The 17,152-nt window shown below is 35.7% G+C and overlaps 3 protein-coding genes across 3 annotated transcripts; 1 reads left to right on the top strand and 2 right to left on the bottom strand.

Annotated features, from left to right (window-relative positions):
* Positions 1-1,108: 1,108 nt before the first annotated feature.
* LOC142179925 (uncharacterized) lies at positions 1,109-2,215 on the bottom strand. The gene has a single exon (XM_075250820.1). The coding sequence runs from the start codon at positions 2,213-2,215 to the stop codon at positions 1,109-1,111; it is 1,107 nt and encodes a 368-aa protein (XP_075106921.1).
* Positions 2,216-4,244: 2,029 nt separating this feature from the next.
* LOC142179926 (uncharacterized) lies at positions 4,245-5,257 on the bottom strand. Its single transcript, XM_075250821.1, has 2 exons — positions 5,162-5,257; positions 4,245-4,628 (listed from the first exon to the last, which is right to left on the bottom strand). The coding sequence occupies exons 1-2, from the start codon at positions 5,255-5,257 to the stop codon at positions 4,245-4,247; spliced, it is 480 nt and encodes a 159-aa protein (XP_075106922.1).
* A 2,206-nt stretch (positions 5,258-7,463) lies between these two features.
* LOC107815401 (SWI/SNF complex subunit SWI3A) lies at positions 7,464-11,799 on the top strand. Its single transcript, XM_075251863.1, has 7 exons — positions 7,464-7,708; positions 7,807-8,408; positions 9,273-9,752; positions 10,065-10,222; positions 10,688-10,737; positions 10,893-11,056; positions 11,335-11,799. The coding sequence occupies exons 1-7, from the start codon at positions 7,621-7,623 to the stop codon at positions 11,530-11,532; spliced, it is 1,740 nt and encodes a 579-aa protein (XP_075107964.1). The 5' UTR covers positions 7,464-7,620; the 3' UTR covers positions 11,533-11,799.
* Positions 11,800-17,152: the final 5,353 nt, after the last annotated feature.

Genomic DNA, 17,152 nt, shown 5'->3' on the forward strand with positions numbered 1-17,152 from the left:
AACTAACCACTTTACAAGTATCTAGTCACTTTACATAATTAACCATCTCAACACCCCCCTCAAGTTGGTGGTGTGGAAAACACTGCCAACTTGTGCAAACTGTTGAATGTTTGACTCTTGTTAGTGCTTTTGTTAGAACATCTTCAAGCTGGTCTGTAGTTCCTACATGATGCAGTGAAATCAGCCCCGCTTACTTCTCACAAACTGACAATCCACCTCTATATGTTTGGTTCTTTCATGGAACACTGGGTTCCTTGCTATGTGCATGGCAGACTGGCTATCACAGAACACCGCAATGGGCTTGGGGAAAGGAACTGTAAGTTCTTCAAACAGTGTACTAAGCCACACCAATTCCCCCACTACCTTTCTTAGAGCTCTATACTCTGCTTCTGCAAAAGACAATGAAATGGTGTCCTGCTTCTTGGATTTCCAGCTAACAGGATTGCTGCCCAATAATACAAGATAGCTACTTACAGATTTCCGGGAATCTGGGCATGCTGCCCAGTCAGAATTACAGTAGGCCCTGATAGTATAATCTGTATCTTTAGACATGAATATCCCCAGGATTGGATCTCCTTTCAAATATCTAAGTAGATGAAAGGCTACTTTCAAGCGAGGTTGTTTGGGGTCATCCATGAATTGGCTCAGATTTTGTACACTGTAGGCTATGTCCAATCTAGTATTGGTGAGGAAATTGAGCTTCCCCACTAGTTTCCTATAGTAAGTAGGGTCTGTCAAAGCCATACCCTCTTTTGCCTTGAGCTTGACTGTTGGGTCTAGTGGTGAAGTAAAGCTGTTGTAGTCCATGCACTGATACTCTTTGAGCAAGGGTGAACTTCCTCTGAGATATTATCACACCATCATCCTTGTAAAGAACCTCTAAATCCAGGAAGTAGTGTACCCTGCCCAGATCTTTTATCTTGAAGCTGTCATTTAGAAACACCTTCAAGTCTTCAATTTCCATTATATCAGTTCATGTCACCACAATGCCATCTACATACACTGCTATATAAACAGTTGAGTTTTTACTTTTCTTGTAAAACAAAAAGTAGTCATAAATAGAGTGTGCATAACCCCTTGAACATAAGGCTTCAGTGAGCTTAGCATATCACTGCCTACTGGCTTGTTTCAGCCCATAAAGGGATTTGTTGAGCTTGCAAACCAACTTTGAACTATCTACAGCCGGGCCCTGTGGAATCTTCATGTAGACTTCCTCATTTAAGTCCCCATGTAGGAATGCATTATTTACATCCAACTGGGATATATGCCACCCCTTCTTTACAGCAACAGCTATCAGGGACCTCACAGTTGTCATCTTGACTACATGAGAGAATGTCTCTGTATAATCAATGCCTGCTTGTTGGGTATATCCCTTCACAACCAACCTAGCTTTCAGTCTTTCTACACTTCCATCTGTTTTATGTTTTATCTTATACACCCATTTGCACCCTATAGTTTTCTTCCCAACAGGTAAGGGCACTAGGTCCCATGTGTGGTTGGCATGTAATGCTTCAAACTCTTGGTTCATAGCTGTTTGCCAGGCAGGGTTCATAGCTGCCCCCTCATATGATGAGGGCTCACTGTCACTGCAAATGTCTCTTACTAGACTTTGGCTCTCAGGATTTAGAGCATTAAGGGAGACATGATGATTTTTAGAAAATAAAGCATTGAGAGAAAATGGTATAGTTGAATTATTGTGAGCAATAAGTGATGCTGATTTTAATTTTGGAAGTGAGTGTAGATAGTCTTGTAAGTATAGTGGTGTTCTGTGAGGTCTTTGTGATTTCTTTAAGGTAATGGATGTGGGGCCTGGTTGATAACCAACTGTTGATGTGCTTTGACTGGAAGACTGTGGTGTATTAGATTGTGGTGAGGAGGTGGAAGATTCAGTTAACCTGGAGGATCTCACAGGTAATAAAGGAGTATCATACTCTAAAGGTTGATTGTGTGTAACACTTGTGCCATCATCACTATCACAAAGATGTTTATCATCCTTAGGAGTGTGATCAATGAAATGGGCAGGATTAAAAACAGAAGGAAAATATGTATTTTCAGATGATAGAGTGAAGGGAAACACACTTTCAATAAAGACAACATCCCTGGAGACATGTATCTTTTTAGTGGCAAGACTTAAGACCTTGTACCCCTTGACTCCATAGGGATAATCAATGAATATGTGTGGTGATGTTCTAGGTTCAAATTTGTCCCTATGCATCTTTGGTACATAAGGGTAACACAAGCATCCAAAGCTTTTCATGTGGGAGTATGTTGGTTTTCTTTTGTAAAGTAACTCAAATGGGGATTTAGGGTGACTATGGGAAGAAGGTAGTCTATTTATGATGTAAGTTGCACACAAAATAAATTCACCCAGTACTTCACAAGTAATTTAGATTGAAACAAGAGTGCCCTGGCAGTTTCTAGGAGATATTTATGTTTTCTTTCTACTATGCCATTTTGTTGTGGTGTGTAAGGGCATCTCCTATGATGAATAATGCCTTTGGATTGGAAATACATGTTTGCTTCTGTACTGGTAAATTATGAGCCATTGTCAGATCTAATAGTTTTGATTTTGGTGTTGAATTGAGTTTCAACCATGGAAACAAAGGTTTTTATAACCTGTAGTGCATTGCTTTTCCAGGTTAGAAGATTGGTCCAGGTGCACCTACTTTAATCATCTACCATTGTAAGAAAGTATTTATAATTATCATGTGTTGCCACATGATAAGGTCTCCATATGTCTATATGGAGTAATTGGAAAATTTCAGTGGTGAAATTGGTTTGGGGAAATGGTAGTCTCTCTTGTCTAGCCATTGGACAGATGGAACAGAGAAAAGGTTGTTTGGATTGAAAAGGGACATGGATAGAGGAGATCCCTCTCATTTTGACAAAGGGTACATGCCCTAGCCTATTATGCCACAAAATATTCATATCATAACCAGTGGATGCACTAGAATTCAGATTATGACTCTGATTTTTATTGCTTGAACTTGAACTATTTACAAAGGGGAAAGATACACACTTATTTGTGGAAATTGAACTATATAAAAATGAATGACCGTGAAGAGTGAGTTGTGTGTGCAGTGAGTCCCATTATCAAGACAAGACACTGAATTATTGACTACAGAACCCGAGTACTTGTTTCTCAAACACTTTGGGCAAAGAAAGTATAGACCATCACAAGCCTTACCAATCTCCAGAGGCCTCTTCATTGAAGGGGCTGTAGAATGCAAAGATGATTAGTGAAAGCTACTATGCTCTTGGGGTTGGAACTAGCTAGACAGTGAATGGAAATTAGATTGTATTTGAATGAGGGTATAAACATTACTTTATGTAGGGTGATGTCAGGCACATGTGTTGCACTGCCAATTTCTGTTACTTTTACTTTATAGCTATTTGGGAGGACAACTAGGAGTGGATAAGGTAATGTCACAATGTTAGTAAGTAGGGACATATTAAAGGTCATGTTATTTGAAGCCCCTGAGTCTAGTATCCAGGAATCAGTCTTATTTTTGAAACACTTACAGGACAATTTACCAAAATCTATAGAGGAAGTGCAGACTACTATACCTGAAAGTTCACAACTCCATTGATAGAATTGGCAGCATTTACATGTTCTCCTCCATTCCCAGATTGAAAGTGTTGCAGCAGATTCATGATCTGTCCATATTGCTCCTTTGATAAACTGATGTTTTGATCTTCAGTCAGGTCGTTAGCTTCCTCTACCTTGTTGCAGGATGTGTCAGGAGTTCACCACCCTTTTTTCCTTTGTTAAAACTCTGATTTCGGTTGAAACCTTGATTTTGATTGAAGCTTTGATTGGGATTTTATTTTTGATTGCGTGAATATACAGAATTGTCGGGGTAGCCGTGTAGTTTATAGCACTTGTCTTTAGTGTACTCTGGCTTCTTGCAGTAGTCACACATGGGCCTTCCCCTTCCATAACCACCGTGGTTGCCATTGTTGGGTGAGTAATTGGTCCTGTAGGTGTTGGACCTAGAGTTGGTGGCATTCAATGATGTGGACTCAATAAACAGTTGAGTGTTTGGTTTGATTTCTCTCTGTTTCTCGTCTTGTATCAGCAAGGAAACAACTTGAGTTAATGTTGGTAATGGGTTCATCATGAGAATGCTTCCTCGAATTACAGTGTATGTCTCGTTCAAATCCATGAAGAATTGTATTAGCCGCCTATCCTGTTCAGCTTTGTAGAAGTTTTCCTTGGCACCACAAGTACAATTACAGCTGCACTAAGACCTTTTACTCAAAGTGCTCAATTCTTCCCAAAGCCTTTTCAATTTAGTGTAGTAGCTGGTGATATCAAGGGTTCCCTGAGATGCATCATTTATTTCCTTTTGGATTTGATACAATCTAGCTCCATTTGTTTGCTCATATCGATCTTCTAACTCAATCCATAACTCCACAATATCATTCGCATATTCAACACTATCTGCAATGTCCTTCGAGAGAGAATTGAGGATCCAGGAGGTCACCATGTCATCACATCGCTCCCACTGACGAAATGTGGACGAGTGGGGGTCTGGACGCTTGCATTCACCATATATAAACCCTAGTTTATTTTTAACCGATAACCTCGCAATATACTCCGCCTTCATGATCGATAACCAACTCCACTGAAAGGAGTTGACACAAGCATAGCACCAGGATTATCCGACGGGTGCAAATACAAAGGATCGCTTGGATTGATTCCGGAATTTCCTTGAACTCCGACATTCACTGCTGTACTAGCTACATCGCTCAAATCGTCCACAACCATGAGTAATTGAAACTAGTTATGCTAGTATTACACTGTTAGAAGAAGAAGCCCCTGCTTAGGCACTCGAATTAGGGCAAAATGAAACTGACCGTAGGAATCGAACCGATTAGGGCAAAATCAAGGAGATAATGAATAGAGGAGATAATCGTAATGGAGTGGTCGGGCTCGGATACCATGTTGATTACACACGCCCTCACCTCGCTCAAGCTTGAGACGAGCAACAATGGAGGTCAGAGAGATAGAGAGAATGCATAACGAAGAGAGAAAAAAAAAATATCTGGAATGAACCGACCAACTTTATTTGATATTTGTATTAACAATATATATAAACTTGTCTAACTAAAATGAATAGCTAAGATAGCCTCTTTACAAATTAACTAACTAACTAACCACTTTACAAATATCTAGCCACTTTACATAATTAACCATCTCATCAAGTTCTAGTGGTGACAATCGTCTTCCTATTCCCTTTGCTTTCTCAGCCATCTCCTCTATGAGTCAAGTACTTTTTTCTGTTTGGTAATTGATTGAATGGGCATTTAATTTGAAACAGCAGATTCCAGATAAACTAAGTTGAAATGCGGATGTTAGATTGAAATTGTCTCAAAATTTTAATGCTCCAATACTGGTTAATATAAGGATTGGGGGCTGAAGATGTTTCAAGTTAGTATAGTTATTTCAGATCATCTCAATTTGAAATCAAAGGTGCAAAAAGTGAGATATACTAATATGTACAAGTATAACAGTAAAATATTTGAGAAAATGCTAATTTTCAGTTTCTTAATGTCATTTAAGTTTTATCTTGGATTTGTGTCTCTTTTTCTCAAACTTGCCCGTTGATAAAGAAGATTTGTATTTTCATAGTAAATCTCATTCATACATTAAATAGTTAGAAGACATAAATTTGCAGCTACGGTAAATTGATCTTATTATACTGTAAATCACATTTAAAGACGCTCTGGGGAAGACACGACTATACATTATTTGTCGGGTTACGTACAACTTATCATTTATTTCACAAAAGTCACTTATTTATTTTTCATCACTTAAAAGTCACTCAATTTTACCTTTGTAACTTAAAAGTCGTTCTAGTTCAAAACCTATAAAATATCCTATAAAAATATGACATGGCATTAAATTTAATTAAAAAATCTAATTATAGTGCCACATAAGCTTAGATGGACCATACCCAATTTAAATTAATTTCATCCACAATTTGATTTGACCCATTACCCAAATTGGTTTTAATATTTTGAACATTAGAAGGAAAAGAAGAGAACAATTATTTTGTACTAAAATTTTCTTACTTTATTTGTTACGTAATAACCTTAATGTCACCACTTATAATTTCATTAAAAATATGAACAGAACAAGCACAGATTCAGTTTTTGCATCATTCATATCATTTTATAATTTTTCATGAAGTTAAAATACTACCATATCAATCTCACATAACATATAAATGTACCACTAACTGACAAGAACAACAAGCTAATAAGAACCTATTTTCACAAATTACTATTCCATTAAAGTCAAAATTTTGCTCATTAAGCAATACTAACAGACAAAAATACTGCTCAGTAAGAAATACCCACAATGAAATTGCATAGTAGAAGTTGTCAATACACACCACAATCGTAGACAACCTATAGCGATAGTTTGGACAAAAAAAAAACAACTTGTGTTATTGAACGTAAATGTACAACCAAAACTTAAAGATAAATTCTGAAAAATTCATACTTGTATGATTAATTTATATGTTGAACTAAAATTAGACTTTTAAAACTGACAAAGTTGTCTTGATTTTCTTTAGTATTGGTTTGGTCTGTTAATTTTTAATGCACCTTTATTCAACCATCACAACAATAACACACTTAGTGTAATTTCACAAGTGAGGTTTGACGAGACTAATGTGTACGCAAACATTGTCCTTATCTTATAAAAAATAGAAAGACTGTTTTCAATATACCTTCTACTCAAGAAAGTATGGTCACAACAAATATGACAAAGAAACATAGAAGTGGAGAAACTATAGAAAGAGAAGTAGTAACAATACTTCCTCCGGTCCACAATAAATGATTTTTTGACCTTTTTTGTGGTCCAAAATAAGTGATTTTTTAAGATTTCAAGAATGAATTAATTATTTTTTTCTACATTGCCCTTGGAGTAAATAATGTTGGAGTATGTGATATGGGTGTTTATGTAAAGAGATAGTAAATATTAATATGATCAATTTTATTGCTAATTAATGTTAAATGGTGAATTTTTTGGACATAATTTACTGTCATAACATGAATATAATTTATTCGATATTATATTTGAACTCTTTTAATTTTGTCCTCAAATAATATTTACTTTTCATTTACTTTTTAAGTATAACATTTTAAAGCGACACTCTACAACAAAAACAAATATATAGAAGAGAAAGAGACATTGACGAGAGGGAGAATTAAAGAAGACAATCAGATAATTTACATAATTGGTGAAAATATAATCACAAAGAGTCATATTACTTTATTTATCGAGCTAGTTAATTATATATTTTTTTAATACAAATATATTATTTAATAATATTTATATGATTTTTTAAAAAGTTAAAAAATTATATATTTATTGACATGGATACACGCCCAAATCGCGTACCATAAGACTAGTAAATATTATAAACTCAAACAATCTTTGAAGAAAATAATAGATTCAAACAATCTAAAAAACAATTTTCAGACCATCCTATTTTTGTTTTTAGAATTATATGAATTGATTGAAGAACTGAAAAAGGTGAATCTCCTGCACTTTCGGAACGACTCAACTAGACCCGACGAATGCCGAGGTTTTAACACTACAAATTAATGGATACATCTCGCTCCCAAAACCCTAATCACCTAAAACCCTCCGACGAGCCTGACCACGACCTTTATACAATCCCTAGTTACACAAGTAAGTAACCCACACAACCCTCCTCTCTTTGTATTTTTCTGAAATTATCTCTAATTTATACGTTTTTGTTTTTTGTTGTTGTGTGGATTAAAAAAAAGGTTGGTTTTCTTGGCAAAGCATACACGAAGTAGAGAGGCTATCATTACGCGAATTCTTCGATGGCAGTTCGATCACAAGGACACCCAGGATTTACAAAGAGTACAGGGACTTCATTATTACCTCCTACCGTGAGGATCCGACCCGAAAGCTCAGTTTCACGGAGGTCCGGAAGTCATTAGTGGGCGACATAAGTGCTCTCCACAAGGTTTTCACTTTTTTAGAGAAGTGGGGTTTGATCAATTTTGACCCTAGTAATGCTGAAATAGCGCCGGCGGGTATTGGTGCTGCGGCGGAAGAGGATAATAAGGAGGATGAAAAGTGGAGGATTAGGGTTGAAGAAGGGGCCCCGCATGGGGTTAGGGTTGTGGCAGCTCCTCATTCTTTGAAGCCCCTTGTGCCGGTTCCGTCTCCGGTGGTCGTCGGGGACGGAAGTGGTGGCAGGGGGAGGAGTGGTGATGTGGCAGATAGTATAGTGAAGGCGTCACCTTTGGCGTCCTATTCGGATGTTTATGGGGAGTTGATGGATCAGCAAAAGAAGGAAAGTGTAGTGTGTGATAGTTGCAAAGAACAGTGTGCTTCGGGTCATTATGAGTACATCAAGGTATTTTTGTGAGTTTTCTTGAGTAGTTTGACTTCATTCTTTGCTAGTTTTCTTTATTTATTTTGAATTCTAGTTACTACTATGTATTAATCGCAATAGAGTGGATGGAAACATAATTTGGTGTTCAAGAATTATCATTTTGAGCTCAATATTGGTGCAAGAATTATATGATCAGGAATTGAGCATGATATGGTGGATCACGTTGTCTTTGTAAAAACTTTTTGTGTATCTGTGGACTTAGTAACTGGTTGTGTATATATTATTTCTGTTTTGGGTTTAGCAAGTGAGCTGTTTGAGACTATCTTTATTGAAAGGCTAGTGACAAAGCGAGTGGAATTTTGGACCTAAATGCTTATCAGTAGGACTTAGATAAGCTGCAATGTATGGTTTGATTATTGTTTTTTCTTTCTATAAGTTACTCTTGGCTCTTGTCAAAATTGTTTATATAACAAAAGACAAAAAAGTTGTTAGGAGATCTATTAAGCTATAATCCCGAGACGCAACATACTCTCTGATGGAACTATCTGTATTGATGATTGCTAAATTTTTAGAAAAACTTACAAGGCGCTGGCTCTTCAAATTAATGTATTAAGAACCCCTAAATAGACCATGTTTCTTTGTTTTGCACTTGCTTGTCAGTTTCTTATGATATTTTCCCACTTAGAGAGTTTAATAAACAAGATGTGTATGTCGGTGCATGATGATTTGCCAGGTTGATCTGTAGCATTTGTCTTGTATACACTTATGTTATGAATGCTGCCAATTTTTTTTGAAATAATTTGTAGTTGGAAAACTACAGGATGCTTGAAAATAGGTATACTCAGAATAGCAGCTGTCTTGATTGCTTCTCTTTGTTTTATCCAGAATGCAAGCTATAATTTATGCGAGAAGTGCTTTAAAAGTGGTAATTATGACAAGGACAAATTGGCAGATGAGTTCAAGTTGATGGATGGTGAGAACTCCAAAGCTGTCTGGACTGAAGCAGAAACCCTACTCCTATTAGAATCTGCACTGAAGCATGGTGATGACTGGGATCTTGTTGCTCAAAATGTCAAAACAAAGAGTAAACTGGATTGTATCTCAAAGCTTATACAGTTGCCTTTTGGGGATCTTATGCTTGGTTCTATTCATAAAAAGATTAAACTTTTGGACACAAATGGCGAGGTAAGCACCGGGGATCAAGCTCAAGGTGCAATAAGTGAGTCTGGAGAAACTCCTGGAAATCAATCTCATGAGCAGAACCAGGAGCATCAACAGAATGGAGATGCTGAAACCGAAACTCCTCCTCTCAAGAAAATACGCAGGGCTCCAATTTCAGAAGCCAGTAGTTTCCTGATGAAACAGGTACACAACTCACCATTGTTGCCATTGTGTCTAGTTGATCAAATTATGTTCTATTTGTATGTGGAAAGCATATCGAGCAAATAAGCAGTTTAAGAAATGTTAAACACAGGATAATAGGAAGCCCAAGAAGGAAAAAATGCTACATGTGGCTTTTGATTGTTCTAAACATTCCAAGATGTGAAAAGAAGTAGCTTTATGGTTTCATAAGTAAATTACTGAAACGCGATTGGTGTTTGGTCTTGAGGCCGTCTTGCTTTGTTGTATGTCCACATTTATTAGTTTTGTAAAAAAATGGTGATCTGTACTATTTAGGTAGCTCGGATCTCTGGTGCTGTTGGTCCACATATCACAGCATCTGCAGCTGAGGCTGCTGTTACAGCCCTTTGCTACGAAAACCAGTGTTCAACTGACATTTTTGATGAAGATGATGATGGATTGGGATCAATTGCTGATATCAGTGAGACAGAGAGGTAACTAATTCTCATTCCATCTTTTTTTTGATGAATACTTGATACTCTTTCCATTCGTTTTCATGTCAGTCTTCTATATCTCCTTTCCGGAAATGGTCATTTTTATTCCAAAAGGTACTATTCATTATTCACTATATTATCTATTTAGAACACGTGAAAAAAATTTGGCTTACCTTAACACTTATTCACAGAGGGTAATTCCGAAAGGTACATTAAGACATTCCTCTTCTCTTCAATTCTTTAAAAAAGTGAAAGGTGAAAAACAATATGGGATACAGGGAGTTTTTAACTATCAGCTTGTTGCTTAACATTTGTTTCAGTCTCTGCAGTTATTCTTGTAGAATTCCCTATCATGTATATTCAGCATTTTAATAGTTGTATCTTGATTTCATTACATCTTGGCTAAATAATCATTACAGTGTTCTAAATTTTCTTTTATATGAAATTGTATTGTCATATTCTCAGAGGGAGTCAAGACGAAAGTGCTAAAGGGGAGGAAAAGCCTGCCAGCTCAAGTATTTACCCCGTGATAGTTATCATTTTTGTCTCTTTAATTTCCAATCAGACTGGAGCAACTGCTAGAAGTTGGTTCTTGGTCACAACTTGTCAGTCATGTACTAACATGGTTATGTTCTCTTTTTATCAATGTTGTGGTTATGTTGTCTTGCAGAAACAGAGGTGGCAGTCTCCCAGAGAAATACTATACCTCTAACTTTACGTATGAGGGCCGCAACAGCAACTGCTCTCGGTGCTGCTGCTGCTCATGCCAAATTGTTGGCTGATCAAGAAGAGAGAGAAGTAGAATATCAGGTTTCTACTTTAGTCGAAGCACAGGTAAGTTTATCGTCCAGAACAAGTTTCGGGCAAAAGAAAAAGAAAAATGAAAGAATCCTTTCTGGAAAAAAGAAAAAAAAAATGAAAACTGGGTCAGGAATTGGACCTGAGAGCTTTCTTCATATTCAGAGAAGTCTAAAACACTTGTGCTTTATTATCCTCTGCCTCTGTACATGCTTCTCATTTTCTAGCTTCTTAAGTTCCTGGTACTTTTGTTCTTCCCTCAATATCTTTGGTTGGCTTGGCTTATCACTTACGTGTCTTTCCATTACATGTAGGTGAAGAAGTTGCAACGTAAAATGAAACATGTCGAAGCTCTGAACCTGATGATGGAGAAGCAACATGCGCAAATGAAGGAATTAGAAGAGTCTTTAGTTACAGAGAGAATGGACATTTTGCAGAAGATATTTAGTGTGGGGGTATCTAGATGGAGTGATCATGCTTCTGCCAAATCTCAAAGTAGCAGCATAGCTTGATGTTATACCATGATATTGTAGAGAGACTCAGCATTAGTTTCCTTCTGCAGATATTCTCCTGATGATTATTGTCATGTGCCTGATTAACAAATAAAAGATCCATTTGCCGTTCAGTTGAACTGTGCCGCTTTTCCTAAATGTCAATGTAACTAACTATAGGCTAACGTCATTACTAGTTTACTCATGGAAAGACTTTTAAAGAACTGCAAATGTACTTTTGAAGGTGTGACACATTGATTGATTTGAAAAATTGGGAGGTTATCTCTATTGCTTTGGATCAAGGTCGAAATACAATGATGTTGTTTTCAGAGCATGGATAGAAATGCTTAGTATGTGAATTCCTTTTACGATAAGGAGAATAGAAGTGTTTAATCAGAGATTTTAACACCTGATAGAATTCATGTCGTGGAAATGCAGAAGCCAATAACCGAAAAGCATAGAAATGGCAATATTTTCAATTGAATAATCTGTCGTGCTAAAACTTCCAAGAAACATCCTAAGGATATATATATATATACCCATAATTATATTCTTCAATGCATGTACGATAGGGGACCGATGTCTAATACTAATATAGTATCTGATCAAAATATCAAGAAAATATAATAAAATGAAATGAGCAGTGCCAACATTCTGAGCAAGGACGAGCAAACTTTCTATTGAAATAGTCATTTGATTATACATGTACACTAATGCACCCAGTAATACATTTGGCTTAATACTATATATAGTAGTATATAGAAAAACTCAACAACATGCCTTCCTTCCCTCCCGTCTCATGCAACACCAAGAGAAGTGGATTAGAAGGAACCTTATTCTAAACATTACTAGCTTCCTCTATTCCATTTTATATGACAATACTATTTCCACTGCCATATTAAACAAAACGGAGTAAATACTAGCTAGCGAGTATCATCCCAAGCAGATACAATATTTTCCTCTAGGGCCAGTGGCACATGTTGCACTTTGGTACTTAACATTCAAGGCTTTCTTGCATGCAGCAACACATTGTGGCACTGTGCATGGATTTATGTCAATACCAAAAGCACTCTCTACAATCTTTGGAGCACAAATTAAGAGCACAATTGCCATAGCCACCATTACTATCATAGCTTCACTCTTCTTCATTTCCATTTCTTTCTTAAACGGTTTATTTTGTTTTCTTCTTCTTAATTCTTTCCATAAAGATAACTTTTCACGTCTATTTATAGTGAAAATTTGTAGTCCGCTGATTCCCATTTAGTAGGTAACCAATACTCTATTATGCTTAACTAAATGCAGCTCATAATATTGTAATCTAGGATCTTAGTAAACAAGTAAAATTAAGATATGAAGTATCACATCCCACTAGCCATATATTTTTCTAGTGTTAATATAAGCTCTGTCCAATAAGGAATCAACCTTTTGGCGATTCCTCTGTTCTTCTTTTCCACGTGTACGAGTTCGATTTTTGGGGTTAGCTGATTGGTGATTAAAAGTTTTAAAACGACCTTTGGGCAAGGGATTGAAACTGCTTTAATTTGTGTATTAGGCTTAGGTCTAATCATATAGTACAAGTGAATAAATGGAAAGTTCTTATGTTGTCTCTCTTTTTCAAATTTGGAAAATGAATATTGGAGCACCACTGTGTGTTATGATTTGTAGGGGTATTACTTTCTTGGTTATGGCCCGAAAAGATACGGACTAAGATTAAAAGGAAAAATGTATCTATTGAGTTTCTATGTTTGAAAATGGAGTATGTGAATTGCAGGTGTTATTTGGTAGTTCGTTGATGGCCTAACTGAATTTCACGATATCGGGATGGCTCGTTTTCCGTACACGTAAAAGAACGCACTTTCAGTCTTTTGGTTTGTGAATAAGACATAAAATAATAATTTCGAAATTATAATATGCGGATTAAATAATAAATAATGAATTATACAATGGTTATACTTTTATTGGTAGCACAGACGAATCTAGAATTTCTAGAACATGAGTGCACCATTAAAAAAAAGAAAAACAAAGAAAGTATTAAGTGAGAATTGATCTCAATTTCTTTAGGAAAATAACTCATCATTCAACCAAATGCATTATTCAGACTTGTTGGAGCATGCGTACGAACAAATAATATTAGATTAAATTTAAAAAATATGTACATAAAATATCGAATTTGTCGGAGAGACCACGGGTTCACGAGTACAAAAATTTGACAAGTGTATCCAACCATGATTGGTAAATGTTTAATTAATTTGATAAAAGTAAAATATAAGGGCATAATATAAAATTTGTGTTCGCTTAAAATAAAAAAGAAACTTGAATAAATTTTCATTTTTATTTTTAACCTTAAATTTTGTTAAGAAACTTTGGAGGAAGAGCTTCAAAAAGGGATAATACATAATTACTCCATTGAGGTTGTCCCGTTTTTTCAAATGCACCCTTATATTTTGCGGGGATTCTATTACCCCCTGGTTTTGTTTGAACTGTAATAAATACCACCTTTTGAGATAACCACCAGTTTCAAGAAAATCAATAGATGACACGCACCAACCAGCTTGCGCCACATCATTTCTTTTATATTATTTTTACTTTTATTTATTACGAATTTTATCTTATATATATATATATATATATATATATATATATATATATATATATATATATATTTTTTTTTTTTTTTTTTTTTTTTTTTCTTCGACGAGCTCAACCTGGTCGGAGATTTTCATCGGCAGAACTTTCTAAGCCTATCAAAAATATTTCAGAACATCATCAAAATACAGAAAAACTCAAGAATTGAAATCAAACTTGACACCAAGTTAGAATCATATTTTTCTGGTAAAACAAGAGAGGTTTTTTGACCGGCGAACCTCCATTGTTAATCTTTTCTAGTTCTCTCTATTGTTTTTGCTAGAATTTTTTTAGTTTTCGAAGAACAAGCCCAATTTTTACTAAAATTCGAGGATTAGTCAATGATATTCCATCCATCCAACAATAAATTTCCGTCAATCCCACCTCCATTTCAGATCTTCTCAAAGGGAAAGAAAAGTTTTTAACTCAACAAAGTAAACTCGAGTCATGGCGGACCCATTTTATATATTGAATTTTAAAGTGTGTTACGGAAAAAGAAAGATATAATACATAAAATCCTCCCAGAACTATACCGAAATTGCTACGATATACCTTAACTTTGCGGGTGTCCTATTACACCCTAAACCTTTTAAAGTGCAATAAATGTCACCCTAAGTGCTGACGTGGCATAGAAAACCAAACATTTGGCAAGCAGTGAAATACACACGCTGCCACATATAATTTCGTATTTTTATTTTTATTTTTTTAAATCTATTTCATTTCTTCCTTTTTCTTTTCTTTTTAATTCCAAATGTAATGGAAATATTATTTTGTATTTAAAAAAATAAAAAGGACAATTATTTTTGTATGAACTTGAAAAAATCTTAGAGGTGTTGAGCATATTCGGACGTCGTTGAAGTTTTAAAGTTGAGATTCAAGTGCTAAATTCATTCTAAATCTATAGTTGTAGATGAGATTCGAAAATGAGAAAAGAATTTCGAATCCACAATTGTTGAATCTTGAAAAAGCTTAAAGAACAAAAAAATGGATTTGTCAAAATTCTTGGTTGTTGGCCAAATTGATCAATGGGGGTATGATGATGATGTTGTTGTTAAGTTGAAGTTAAAATTTGAGCTTGATTGGTGCGGATTTGGCCGAGTTTTTATTGAATTTTGATACAAAAAATTAGATTTGGAGCTCTTGAAAATGGGTGATAAAATGGGGATGAAGAGCTCCTGAAAATTAGCTTTGGAATTGACACGTGGCCATTTCTTATAGGTTAGAGGCCCCTTTTTAAGTTCTCACGCCCTTGAAGGAGTTGTTCTCACGCAGTGCTCCACGTCAGCAATAAAGGTGCAAAACAATACGAAAATAAAACTTAGGGGGAGGGGTAATAGGACCCCCGCAAAAATAAGGTGAGTCGTAACAACTTCGGATATAGTTCAGAGGGATTTTATGCATTATCCCAAAAAGAAAAAGAAAGAAAGGAAAGAAAGAGAAAAAATAAAGTAAAAAAAAGGAAGAAGGAGTTATTGTAAAAGTTTGCGGATGATGTGGTTAAAGTGAGGGAAATGGCGGATGGAAGAAAAAGAAACAAGAAAGAGAAAGAGATAATACATAATAATCTTTTGGGATTGTCTCGCTTTACCAGTTGCACCTTCATATGTTGCGGGGTCCTATAACCCCTTGCATTTGTTTGAAATGAGATTAATACCCGATAAGAAGTGCTTAACCATTTAAAGGGCCCTACTGATGGTAGGCTATAATCTCGTGTTTTAGTCGCTTATTGCACTCTAATTCACTGGACTTTACTTGTTTTGAGCTTTAATTGGTAGTATTTTACACTTATTGCGTATTTTATGCCTTGTAGGAATGATTTCGAGTTATATAGATGTTGTGGAGCTAAATCAAATAATTGGAGCTTTGAAGTCTAAACAAAAGCCCAATGAATTAAGCCGGGATCGTGTTCGGGGGTCGAGGATCACTTCTGGATGTCAAAAATCAAGGAAGAAGCAACACTCTGAGGAAATGCGCTAATGCGACTCACCATGCGTTGCATTGTGCGACGCATCAGTGCAAATGTGCGTCAGAAATTTGAGAAGTTCAGAGACTTGTAATTTTTGGGTATGGCAGAAAAATACACTAATACTAGGCATAGTGTGTGGCATATTGCGTAGCATCAGTACAAAATTCTGTCAGATAAGCTAAGTTCAGAGAGTTTACAACCGAGAAAATTGCACTAATGCTACTCACCCTGCGTAGCATAGTGTGACACATGAAAAGTAATAAGTTTGCAAGTTTTCCTATTTCGGCTAGGAAAAGGTGATTTCATTTGGGCCCGTATAAATACATGAAAAAATATTATTTTCTGGACTTTTGACACATATTCGACCTAAGGAGGCTAAGGAGGAGTTGGAAGAACACGAGCACAAGGATTTCATCATTCCTTCCTCACTCAAGACCCGAGTTTGGATTGAATTTATATTTTCCTATACTTTAATTTTATTTGTGATGAATTTCTCCATATCTATGGGGTAGTTAATTCCCTTTAGGTTTTGATGGATTTGGTGTATTGATGATTGTTTGTGGATTATAACTCTAATTTTATGTATTGAAGCGTTCTTTGGATGATTTAACTGTTGCATCTATATTTACTTGTTCATGTAATCGAGAGAGGCATAACTTGTGATATCTTTGCATTATATTATTGGTTGAGTTTATTAATTTTTCTTAGTAATCGAAAGAGGTTAGTTGAATCATTGATTAAACCTAGTTAAGAGAATAATCGAAAGAGGTTTTCCTAAAGACCGATTCACTACGCATTCTTGCATATCTTCACGTGCTTAAATTGGTTCATCTTGTGAAGTTAAGACTTAATCGAGAGATGAGTTTTTGCTAAACGTTTGAACTAATAATTGGGTGAATTCGAGAGACTCACTTGAACATTAGAAGTGAATTATCTAGAGTTAGATCCCAAACAATTATCTTGCACCTATCCCATCAAAACCCTATCTTCTCCCATTGATAACCTTCTTTGCTTGTTCCTTATACGATTGTCATTAGTCAATGGCTTTAG

Source organism: Nicotiana tabacum, chromosome 4 (genome assembly GCF_000715075.1).
Source record: "Nicotiana tabacum cultivar K326 chromosome 4, ASM71507v2, whole genome shotgun sequence".
Taxonomy (NCBI): domain Eukaryota; kingdom Viridiplantae; phylum Streptophyta; class Magnoliopsida; order Solanales; family Solanaceae; genus Nicotiana; species Nicotiana tabacum.

Bases quoted from the DNA above. Each gene is read 5' to 3' on its own strand.
- LOC142179925 (XM_075250820.1), bottom strand. From the start codon at position 2,215: ATGCATAGGGACAAATTTGAACCTAGAACATCACCACACATATTCATT.
- LOC142179926 (XM_075250821.1), bottom strand. From the start codon at position 5,257: ATGGCTGAGAAAGCAAAGGGAATAGGAAGACGATTGTCACCACTAGAA. The intron at 4,629-5,161 runs GTTAGTTAGTTA...AACTCCTTTCAG, and splicing joins GGCTAGATATTTGTAAAGTG to TGGAGTTGGTTATCGATCAT.
- LOC107815401 (XM_075251863.1), top strand. From the start codon at position 7,621: ATGGATACATCTCGCTCCCAAAACCCTAATCACCTAAAACCCTCCGAC. The intron at 7,709-7,806 runs GTAAGTAACCCA...ATTAAAAAAAAG, and splicing joins TACAATCCCTAGTTACACAA to GTTGGTTTTCTTGGCAAAGC. The intron at 8,409-9,272 runs GTATTTTTGTGA...TGTTTTATCCAG, and splicing joins GTCATTATGAGTACATCAAG to AATGCAAGCTATAATTTATG.